The 12,800-nt window shown below is 41.8% G+C and overlaps 1 protein-coding gene across 9 annotated transcripts in view; it reads right to left on the reverse strand.

The window, feature by feature from the left end:
- Positions 1-12,800, reverse strand: part of Arid1b (AT-rich interaction domain 1B) — a 394,730-nt gene that overhangs the window by 348,804 nt on the left and 33,126 nt on the right. For all 9 annotated transcript variants that reach the window (XM_078018840.1, XM_078018836.1, XM_078018839.1 and 6 more), the window contains exon 2: positions 732-926. In XM_078018840.1, coding sequence (XP_077874966.1) covers positions 732-926 — 195 coding nt within the window. The remainder of the gene's footprint in view (positions 1-731; positions 927-12,800) is intronic.

A 12,800-nucleotide genomic window follows, 5' to 3' on the forward strand; every position in this document is an offset into this window, starting at 1 on the left:
AAAACTCATTAAGATCTAAGACAACAGATCAAATCCTCATATGAAATACAGAAACCTTTTTTAAAAGTTATACAGGAAATGCTTTATTAAGAAATAAAAAAAAATTAAGCTGGCAATATCTTCATGGACAAGACCTTTTGAATGACTTGAAAGGTCACCAGAAGGAAATCTGTTCACAGCTCTGAATTTGACACAGTCTGACCTCAGAAATGTAACAATGCCAAGTTTACTTTATAAAGCTCAGATCTATATAATTTTCTGAAAAATTTTGATGCAGTCCATCTTTCAAATACAATCAGCACTACTGGCCTTCTACAAAACCGGGATTTTGTCTACTTTGTTGTATAAAGTTCAACATTACAAGAACTTGATTTTAAAGGTCAAGATAAATTAATGATTTTTACTGTTTCATCAAGAATGATAACTAAAAGAGTAGGGAGCTGTAGCGGCGCACTCCTGTAACCCCAGCAGCTGGGGAGGCTGAGGCAGGAGGAAAGTGAATTCAAAGCAAGCGTTGGCAATGGAGAGGTACTAAAGCAAATCAGCGAGTCAGTCTAAATAAAATGCAAAACAGGGCTGGGGATGTGGCTCAGTGCCCCTGAGTTCAATCCCTGGTACCAAAAAAAAAAAAAATCAATGAAATGCCCCCTAATTCTCTTAACACAAATCTCAGGTTGACAACAAAAGACAAAGAGCAAAAAAGAGAGGCAGGGAGAAAAACCAGCACCCACCTGCTGCTGTGGGTACTGCAGGGCTCCCAGGGCCCCTGGGGCCCGGCCCTGCATGCCAAGGGGGTACCGCTGTGCGCCGGGGGGACCGTAGGAGCCTCCTGGGTATGGGCTGCTCTGCTGCGCCTGGGAATGAGGGTTGCTGCTCATCCCATACAACTGGGGCCTCTTCATCACCATTGGATCCATTGGACTCCCCTGTGAAGAATAAGCAGAGAATAAAGGTTATTCATTTACTGTTTATCACAAATGCAGAAGGTTTTGTTGTGTATTTAACACACGTGTTTAAAACACTACTATCCTAATTTTTTAAATTTTGAAAATATTTTTTTAAATGACCTGACGGAAATGCAGAAGAACATTAAGAAAATATCCTGATGCCTAATAATCGCCCTCCCCTCCCAACTTTCAGGAAAGTTTTAACAATTAAGAGTGATCAGGAGTAAATAATACAATTTAAGATTTTTACATCCTAAGCATCTAAACTTCTATTGTGCACACAGAAAATGAACATAACAGCTAACCCCACTCGGCTCCTTTTAACTTACTAGTAGTAAGGGCAAAGGATAAGAGTGATTTAGCAACACTTTAGGACTTCAAAGTGTCCTTACAACAAGGATATTTTTTAGACCTGAGCCTGCTAGTCCTGATGAAGCATTAGTGCATCAAGAGTGTTCATTAAAAAGTGAAAGGTCAGATTTTAGATAATACAAAATGTCTAGGATAAAATTTTCAAAGATCACCAGTAGTTGTAGACTAATGAGTCATAAGCCACCTTCCCTGTTCAAGCAAGCATCTTACCAAACATAATCAGCTCAAAACTAGATTCCAGATTTTATTTTTGGTCTGGTGAGTCAGTCCTAGCCTCAGGGCCAAGGCCATCAGGGAGGGTCAGGAGTCCTCAGCAGAGCCTTCTCGCCCAGGGCACAGGCAGGGCTGAGCCGTGCAGGGAATCCCTGGCCCAGGGCTACGGAGGCCAGCCACCCGCAGCACAGACTCTTCCATCCAAGATCTGACACAGATCCCTACACAACTCTAAGGACATGGGGACTCAGGAAGGCTTAACCATTTCCCAGTTGAATGGCAATAACAGGTTCAAGGTGGGGAGACGCAGCACCAGCCCGCACCAGCCCGGCTCAGGGACACCAACTGCCTAGAGAAAATGCAAGCAGTCGGGGTCCAAGCAAAGCAGGAGAATCAGAGAAGTGGAAGGACACAGAAGCCAGAAAAAGGGTGAGCTTTACAAGCCACTCAGATCACCTCTTATGAATGAACCACAAAGTGCTTTCCCAGAGCACCAGCGTTTCCTGCGGGAAGTGGCTGACAGCAGCTCAAAGGGCCTCGCTGGGCTGGGAGGCTGTGGGCCTGACCTGGCAGCTATGAAGAGGACAGGGCTTGGACTGGGGAGTGGCAAGGTATCATCTGGTGGGACTAGGGAGTGGAAGCCAACTCTGCTTACACATGAAAACTGAGGCTCCAGGGGGAAATCCTGATGAAAACACACACGTTTGCAGCGTGGGGACCTAAAAAATAAGTTGGGAGGGGCTGGGGCTGGGGCTCAGCAGAAGCACACTGGCCTGGCATGTGTGAGGCCCCGGGTTCGATTCTCAGCATTACATAGAAATAAATAAATAAAATAAAGGTCTATCAATAACTAGGAATATTACAAAGAAAATATGTAGGGGAAATCAGCAGGGGTTTTCTCTTTTATTTACTATTATTTATCCAGGGCAAAGTCAAAAGGTGCACTTGGCACATAGTAAATACTTAATAAATACTGGATGAATTAACATCATGAAGCAAGCAAAACCCATTAACTTTACCCAGGAAGACTACGAGAAAAGAAAACAATGGGTAGAGAAATTCATCTTAGAGAACATCACTAATTAAGTAAAAAGGAGGAAAATGAGCCCATAGAGGGAAAAAGAATGGTGAGGAAATGTAGTCAGATTCCAGACAGTGGAGTCACGGGAGAAAAGGCAGTCACCGGGGGCAACAAAACACGCTCATCAATGCACAGCTGGGGTCCACTAAGGTGAAGTTATAAAAGTTTTCCCTGCTTGACCACAGAGACTTGGGGAGCTCAGCAAGGGCATTCTCAATGCAGAGACGAGAACAGAAACTGGAGGTATAAAGAGCCCCCCCAGCCCCTCGGTGAGACCCCACACCCAAGCCAGGAAGCTATGAACTGCCAGTTCTGCCTCATTCACTCCTTTCCCCAAGAGGGTGTGTGGCCATTTTCCACTCCTGCATCTTGGTCACCGCTGTTCATTTTAAGGACATGACTGTGTGTACCGACTTCAATGATTTTATCAGTGACCATGCTCACTGTGCCGGACACTGGAGGCAGAAACACAAAGGGCTTGGGTGGCTGCCTGGGCAACTACCCTGGCTTTGGCTGAAGGAGAGGGGCTTAGACCCTGAGGGAGGGAGAGACCTCCCTGGAGGCAGGCTGCCAAAGGTGCAGCTCTCAGGCTCTCAGGACACACCTGAGCTTGACCTTGAGGGAGGCAGAGGAAGAGTCAGAAGTGACCCACCCCAGTGGACCAGTGAAAGGACACAGGGGCAACAGGTGAGTTGTGCTAGGCCCCACCTCCTCCAAAGAAAAGTTCTGCTCCAAATTCACAATGTCAGCAGCCAAGGAAAGGTCTGTACTTTTTAAAACGACGGAGGGCAGTGCGTGGTTCTGCTCCAGTGACACTGACTGTTGGCCTCAGATCAGACCCACAGGCTGACCTCCCCACGTAACTCCAGAATCCAGGACCCAGAGTTCTCGAAAGATTTTTTAGATTAGAATAGATACCTGAGAAAAGCAAATCTAATATCCTCCAGATTTTCTTTCAAAAGACGAGACAAAGCCTTCTATGGAGGTGTGAAGCCCAAGACTGAGCTGGTGATTTCAAAACCAGCCTGGGGTATGCGCGGCCTACCAGGAGGCTGAGAGAATTAACATTCCAGGCCCAGTGTCCACCACAGGGCCCTGCAGCAGCCCTATCTCCACTTTCAATCTGCAGAGCCCAAAGCAGAGGAAAGGTCTACTATTTCACTTTAAGTAGTGCCAGACCAAACTGACTTAATTAAAGCAGAAATTTAGGTAGAAAAATGACTGGAATGTCTATATTTTAAGGCTATAGGCAACAGGGCAGCAAATTCATCTTATCAGTGACTAAAACTGAATTGTAATCTCTGTCTCATCTTTGCCAGCAGTTTTCCCAGTCCTGCTTAAAATTCAGTTAATTTGCGCTGTCAAACTGTTAGCTTAACCTGAGATTCCTGAAAACCAAAAGCATGAAATACAGATCATCAATACCTCTCAAAAGGCTTGAAAACAGATACTCCTCTACTGGAAATTCTTTCATTTTAACCTTCTCTTATGTTCTATTATTAAATATTTACCCATAATCCATATTCATCCCACTGCATATTCTATTTTTAACATTAAATATGTAGAAATGCAATATCTCAACCCCCCCCAACTTTTCACTCACTACTAGCTCTTTAAAACACCAAAAAACAAATCAAATCTAAGCCATTTCAAGAAATTCAAATGCAAGTTGTTCTTCATATTCACATTTAAACTGAAACAATTTTATATTTTTTTATCATCTCTCCTCCTATCGATATATTTTTCAGAGGATGACCATTGCATTTCTCACAGAAAATCTATGCTATATCAGATATATCACCCACATTAAGAATGGTCCTACCAGGCACAAGTGCACACCTATAATCCCAGCTACTCAAGAGGCTGAGACAAGAGGATCCCAAGTTCAAACCAGCGTGAGCAACTTAGTGAGACTCTGTATCAAAATAAAAAGGCCTAAGTGTGTTAGCTCAGTGGTGGAGCCCCCCTAAGCTCAGACCTCAAATATCTACCTAAACAGGTTATTCCCAACGTGCATTCCCCAACTGCTGCAGTCTGCATTTCAATTTCATGAAGACAAGAGTTTTGAAGGCCACAGGATACAACACCATTTTTGAAGAGCTCTTGGCCCGAATAGTCTGGTTTTAGTTACTCAGCTTCTACTGCAATCTGATTTTTCCCCCCTCTTAAATATTTTTTTAGTTGTCAGTGGACATTTATTTTATTTATTTATATGGGTTGCTGAGAATCGAACCCAGTGCCTCACACATGCCAGGCAAGCACACTGCCACTGAGCCACCACCTCAGCCCCCTAATTTCATTTCCTGATGAGGCCTTCTGGTAATTCCTCCATATTCAAATGAGCTTCTGGACACACATACACATCCTGGCCTGTGTCTTCTTTTGGTGATAAGTTGTTCCAAGAGCCTCAAGTTTCCAACCAAGGAAGAAGTGCAATGCACATTTTAAAAAACATACTTGTGTACAGATTCTAAGCAGACAGGGTAGATTGTTAAATGGGCTCTCAGGGGCAAATCTGGGAATCGAGTTACCTTTTTAAGATCATCCAAGTTAAGCCGGACAAAGTGGCACAAAACCTGTAATCCCAGCAGCTAGGGAGGCTAAGGCAGGAGGATTCCTAGTTCAAAGCCAGCCTCAGCAACTTAGCAAGGCCCTAAGCAACTCAGCAAGACCCTGTGTCTAAATAAAATATTTTAAAATGGCTAGGGATATGGCTCAGTGGTTAAGTACCTTTGGGTTCAATTCCCCTACAAAAAAAAAAAAAAAAAGGAAAGATTATCCAAATTAAAGGACAATTTACTTACACACTTCTAACATACTTCAGATACTTTACACTTTTTATAGTCTTTCAATATCATTCTTTTACAGTCAAGTTATCTATATAACCATATTTGTTCCTAAACAGTGAATTAAGAAGAGTTTATTAAAAATTCCCTTAAGATTTTCTCAGCCCTATTCCTTAAACTACAAATTGAAGAGAGGCTTTGCAAAACTCCACAGAAAGAAGAACTACCATATCTTGTTCTGCAGCTTTATCTGCACATCTGGATTAAACAAGAGCTCACAGAAAGAAACCCCAATTCCTTTGAATCATTGGGGAAACGCTCCTTTACTGGGAACTGAAGGAAACTTTGGAAGCAATACTCCATTATCTAGAAAAAAGGCAAAAATAGTCTCACCTGGTGAGAGTAAATGAGTACTGGAACCAATAGGTATAAAACAGTGTCAAACTCCTTCCAACGACAACTACTGATGAGCCTCAACACCTTGTTCCCCCTGTGGCACCCCTGCTCCAGCGGGCAGGAGCTCCTCACCAACGTGCTCTGAAGCTGGCGGACTCACAGCCTTGTATCACCACTTACTACCACTCTGTGACCTTGAATAAGAAACCTGTTTCTAGGTTTTCTTATTCACAAATGGGAAGAAACAACGTCTACCCTCACAATTATGCTGAACATCAAATTAATTAAAACTTAGTACGTAGGACCTCAGAGTTGAAAAGATCTAACATGGATCTGGAAGCCCGAAGTCATCTATTATGTGTTCAGAGAAGAAAAACCGAAAGGACCAGACTATGCAACAGTCACAGAAGTTGGGAACAAGCTGTACCAACAGAGTGGGGGTATGTAGAGACATGCAGAAGTAAGGCATATTTTTTCAATTGTGACGCACACAATTACACTTATGTGAAAACTTTGCTGAAAATGATCAGGGCTGCCACAATGACCTGTAAATAGCTGTCATATTGGGAAGCAAAGTTGACTTTTCCATGATGATATCTAAATTCAGCTCTAAAAAGCCTCCTTCCCCTAAGCACGCTACAAACACAACTCTGGCTTCCGGCAGCAGGGGAAGAGGCTGTGACCAGATGTCTTTGCCCAGCACTTGTCTTCCTCTCCTGCATCCAGCCACCCTCTGAGGGCATGATGGGCCCACTCCTGCCATCCTGTCCCACCAGCAACCTTCGCAACCTGTGTGCCCCTTCACTGCACCCCAGCAGCACTCCTGTTGATGGCACACCTGCCAGGGATCTCCCAGATGCCACCATGTGACAGCCTTCTAAGTTGCCTCATTTGTTATTTCACTCCTGTACCATTTTTCCATTTTTCATGTTCGACTTCTAACCTCCCAATGTCATTTGAAACCAAATTACAAGTGTCCAGATTTTACACTTCTTTACATCTAGCGGGATCATTTGTTTACTCAGAACTGCTTGGGCCTGCTGACTGACCACACCAACGTTCTCAAAAATAAAAATCCAACATCACTTACCAGCTAGACCTTGCGGGCTATACATACATGCAGCAGACACACAGATAGTTGGTCACTCTTGATCAAGTTCTTCTAAAGGCTTTAAGTCCATTTATCAAAAATGAGCAGGACGCCAAGGTTCTCTGCTTTCGTTTTTTAAAGAGCACCTGGTCCTCTTCAAGCCACAAAATACCAATGTTCTCAGCTACCACAGAGACAATGACCAGTGACTCTCATGCAGGCTGACACAAGGGCGGCTGTGAATGACAGAACCCCAAGGGTTCACATCTGATCATCAAAAGGGACAAAAAAAAAAAATGTACAGCCCTGCATCTGAAACTGTCTGGTTTTATTTACAACTCACGACAATAGCACCTGTTTACTAAGATGGACTAGATACCAGACCTTCTGACCTGGCATCAATATACTCTTTCTTTTGTCAACACAGGACTGCCATGTTCTCCAATGGTCCAGGAGGAAAATGAAAAGCAGTGTCCCAAGATAACAGAGAAAACAGGAAAAAGGGTTACACTGTTGGCTCTTCAAAAAACCATCAAATTATTGGTGCCCCCTAACCATGATGCCGTTACCAATGTCGAAGGAGAGCTCAATAAAGACCCCAAATTACTCATGTACTTAGAGGACCACTCTCAATTTTTTTGGTCTTAGTTTTGGTTTGCACTTAAGGTAAGATATTGAGAATATATATATTTGAGAACTGTGAATGACATTTGAAGGAAAAGGGCATGAGAAGAGAATCTTTTGTTTCAGGGAGGCATTTAGGCAATTTTTACTTTTGCAACTTTGAAATGAACATGTTTTGATGTTAATTTTAAATAAATTAGTTTTTCACATATATGTACTCATTAGACAAGTCAGAAGCAGAAGACACACAATATTCTTTCCCAGCTACATTTTAAATTTTTTCTGAGCCTAAAATAAAATACTATTGGATTCTTATTTTTTAGTATTCATATTATTCATAAAATATTGTGATAACCTATGCATAAAGTAACTATCATAAACTACCAACTAAAAGTAACAGTCTGAGACTATCAACTGTGGGTCTTAAGTCTCAGGGATATGCTAAAAATAAACTGCATCCATGATGTTTGGATATTCAAACTTTTATCAGTTTGATCCCCCATCTCTAGAAACTCATCCAAAGATCATGATTTTCATTATCAAATAATGACAGTATCACCCATTTCCAAAGCACAAAGTACATTCTTTCATGATCATAATTCTTAAGACATCCTTCTTAAGAATTCAGCAATGGAACAGAACCTTAGAACTCAAAAGAACCTCACTGGTCCATACCTGAAGTATGCAAGAGTCCCCCAGTAGTGTCCACAACTTCAACGCCATGGATTCTCTCCTCTCTGAGTCATTTGTACCCACGAGCTTTATTTTGGTTCTCTGGGAAATCATATGAAACATGTACAGCTATTTCCTTTTTCTGAGAAAAATATGACCATCCTTACTGCTCTTCACAGCAAAGCTTTATGGTGAGGTTCTTGGTTCCTTTCTTCTAGAACCTACTTTGGTACTCACGCAGCCTAAGATCTTTGCGTTCTCTAGCCAGCCCATACCACCTCAGTTGTGTCAGAACCCGCCTTCCCTACATCTCACATCAGACAGTTGGGTTGTTGACCCTAGTGCAGAAGTTTGTCTTTATCTCTGCTGCTTTTCCTTTTGCTTATTTCTGGTCACTGTTTCTATCCTGATGCATTATCTATTTTTAAGATCCTCATTCTGAGATCTAACATAATAACTGCATATTCCTAGCTTGACATCAATCACCAATGAGATCAAGATACCATTTTATTCAAGTCTCCATGCATGTGACTGATACAAAAACTAAGAGGTATGTAGAAAAAACAGGGCCTTGGGCTGATCCTGAGACTCATTCACAAAGACCAACCTAAATCCCGGAATCTGCATCTCAGGGAAGACCCTCATCAGAAAGCTTCCCATCAGACCCAGCACCCCTCCCATCCTTGCACCCCTCCCACCCCTGCCCTTCTTGTACACAAGCACAAGGACCACCACATCTGCCTCCCAGCAGCAACTCCTGCACTTTCTCTAACACAAAAAACAAAGAATCCAAGAAGGTTCTAAAACAGAATAAGAGGCAAAGCATAGGAGAAAAGACACAGGACTGAGAGTTAAATAAACCTGGACATAAATCATGGCTATGCCATTTATTAGCTAGGTAATTCTGGACTCATGATTTAATACAGTCATATTCACCTCGGAGTGAAGTGGGGGTTAAATGAAATACCATAGAATTTTTCAATAATAAGAACTTTCTAGACCTCTTTTCTTTTCCTCTTCAAATATTAGTGAACTGAAATCCAACCAAAATCAATAATTTAACCTATTTATTTTTTTGTCTCCCCAGCAGATTTTCATTTAAAGGTGAAAGGGTTGTCCCATTTATCTCTGCACCCCTAGCACTTAGTACACCGCCCATTACAACATTAATTAAACGATTAATGTTGAAGAGAGAAGGCAACAGCTTCCTAATACAGCATGGCCAGTTAAACAGCTGGACTTTACCTAGAATGGAGGCTTTCTTAACGGCCAGTAGGGACAAGAGACAAGGGCCTAACACTGCACCTTCACCTTCCACAAATTCACATAGGCCATTACTTCCACTGTCTCCCATGCCAGCGTCTCCCAGTGTCTCCCTCGACTGGTGTCTCTGAGGCCTAGAGCTCTACACCCAACTGCCACCCGACATTCCTACTTGGACGCCACAGGACACTCCACCTATCTGTGACCCAAGTGAAAGTACCCTGTCCAGTTCCAACTCCCTTCTCTCCTCCCACATCAACCCCCTGGACCCCCATTTCTCCATCTACAAGGTTCCCCTCAGAAAGCCCTAGCAGTGCTCTTCACAGCGCTAACCGCATTCTGCAATGGTCTTTGTTTGGTGAGACTACTGCCAACTCTCCTTCTGTGACCTAGACCACCCTACAGGAACATGAATGGTGAGTGGGAAAAATAAATACCAACCCTCCTACCTTTGCACCCAGGTACCGCAGAGTAAGTCCAGAAAGTGAGACCACTGTGGTTCCCCAGTGTTTGCCTGATTTTTATAAACTGACAAAAATCTATTATTAATTTAAATCCCCCAAAGCTCAGCAGCTTGTAAGTCAATTCAAAGAGTAAAATACTATCTGGCTAAACTATACTTTTAAATTTAGTTTAGCAAATGTAATAATTTTATGAACAAATGAGAATGCACATATATTGTTTACTTAAAGAGTAAATTAGATCTAAAAGGAGTATCAAAATAGCAGAATATATTTCCATTTTCTCTCAAATTTGTTTTTCCTTTCACCCAAAAAATTATAAAGCTTTTATCACAGCATTACTGTTTTCTTACATTTAAACCTCTAAGCACGCCACATTGTTCATATTCGTGTGTCATTGCTGACAGTCTCATAGCAAGCTCTTTCTTAAAAAAGAAGAATGACATGGTGCATTTCCACATAAATACAGGCTTAAATCAAGAAGGGAAGATTTGTGTGCATGTGTCCAATTCCAGCCCCACCACTTGTAGCTGTGTGGAGCTGAGGAAAGCCACCAGTGAACTCATCCACACACTAAGAACATCATCACTCTTGGCAGGAACGTCTTACACAAGTGGAGATACTACATACCACTACTTGGCCCTTAATAGACTTTTTTCTTAAAATATTTATTCTTAAGTTTTAGGTGGACCCAATATCTTTATTTTACATTTATGTTGTGCTGAGAATTGAACCCAGTGCCTTGTGCATGCTAGGCGAGCACTCTACCACTAAGCCACAACCCTAGTCCCCTTAATAGACTTTTAATAAGGACAGGTTTAAGTACCATGATTAGTGGGGGGGGAGGGTATAATTCCAGAATAGTCAATATGAGGTATGGAAACCCTCCAGTCTTCCACCAGTGCGCAGAAGATGGACACTGCCAATCAGTCCTAGCATTCATTTCTGAGTCCCCAGTGAAGCTGCAAGCAGCCACTATCAGTTACCACACTTTATAGACAAGAACCCAACTTGCCATCTGGTACAATTAAAAAAAGCATTACATTTGTCATCAGAGAGGTCTGGGTTCATCTCTCTCTGATGCTCTTGACTCACCGTGAAATGCTAGGTAAATTATTCAAGATCCCTAAGCCTCAGTTTCCTCATCTGTCAAGAGAAAACAATACCTCCTTCAGAGGCAAGGAGAGGCACTGGGAAGACATTAAGTGTAAGTTGCATGGAAAAACAATTCTAATCTTTTTCAAACTATTAGTTTTTTTATTTTTCTTTTCGTTTTTGTGGTACTGTGGTATGCAACCATTTCACCACTGAGTTACATCCTAGCCCTCTTTTATTAAATTTTAAAAGTAACAACTTTAAAACTATACTGCAGAAAATACCAATAAAAATATGAAAATTACCAATCGCCTTTTCTATCTGTGGACAAAAACTATATGCCATGCTGACACACAGGCCTTAGTTTAAAAGTGCTTTTTCAAAGTATCTACTTTATCAGGAAAGTGAACTCTAATTTAAAATTGGATGTTCACAGAAAAAAAAGTTAACTAATTCATTATCAAATCTTACATTCTAAAAATGAAAAACTAAATGCTAAAATGATACTGAAGGAAAGACTATCGCCATAAAAGCCAGATGTTGTGGTGGAGGTGTGGTGGTACACCTGTGTAATCCCAGCAGCTTTGGAGGCTGAGGCAGGAGGATCGAGAATTCAAAGCCAGCCTCAGCAATTTTGCAATGCCCTAAGCAACTTCATGAGACCCTGTCTCTAAATAAAAGATACAAAAAAGGTCTGGGGAATATGGCTCAGTAGTTAAGTGCCCCTGGGTTCAATATGCGGTAACACACACACACACACACACACACACACACACACACACACACAGCTATATAGACACTATTTAGACCAATGGACAAAATCAGAACACAGAACGTTAAGTCCAAGTATTGTACCAAAGTTAAATTTCCTGACACTGATGACTGCACTGAGGTACACAGAAACACATCTGTCCCCAAGAATTACACTTTCAAGTATTTAGGAATAAAGGCATGCAACAGACTCTCAAAACTTCTGAGAAAATACATTATTGATGAACAGAAAAGTTATAAAATTATGTGGTAAAAACAACGTATCAGAGTAAAAGGCATACGAGATTTCTCTGTGTAGCCTTATAACTTTCCTATAAATTTAAAATTATTTCAAAATCAAAGATTAAAAAAATGGGAAAAAGGGAAAGACAATGGTAACTGAGAGCCAAAATAGCTAATAGGCCTCACTTCTGCAAGGGAGCCATAACAACTGGGCAGCACCACTGGTGCCCTAGAGGTGTAAACCTTAGGGGGATTGAGAGGGAGGGAGAAAACAAGGGGGAAGAATATGGACAACTGACAAAGTCCGAAACTCCAAAAGAGGGCATTCAGATAGAAAAAAGAAGAGGGGCGGGTTGCCTTTCCTAAAAGCACTGAACTTGGTAAAATATATATTAAAAATGTATTTCTTAAAGTTCTCTTTTTTAAAGTTCTCAAGTGTAAACTACTAAGGTAGATAGATACCTGTTCCCACAAGCAAACTGTTTTAGAAGAGTCACCATATGATTTTTTTGGCTTATGGTTTTTTACTATGCTTTTGAAAGATCTCAAACCAGCCCTTAAAGTTATGTGCCTTCTTTTAACCCAGAACTTTCCCTTATTTGTTTTATATGCTTCAAGAAATGCTTCGGTGCAGGCCACCTTCCCTGCTGAACCGGCTCCTCCCCTTCAGTACAGTCAGGGTGAAACTCCACCCAGCCTCTGGGGGCAGGGGCTGCCTGACAGGCTCCTTGTTAAAGTAAGGAAAGCAATCACCCACAGGAAAACACATCTGGGATTTTTAAAAGTTCAAATCAAAGAGGGAACTAC

Source organism: Ictidomys tridecemlineatus, chromosome 8, assembly GCF_052094955.1.
Source record: "Ictidomys tridecemlineatus isolate mIctTri1 chromosome 8, mIctTri1.hap1, whole genome shotgun sequence".
Classification (NCBI taxonomy): domain Eukaryota; kingdom Metazoa; phylum Chordata; class Mammalia; order Rodentia; family Sciuridae; genus Ictidomys; species Ictidomys tridecemlineatus.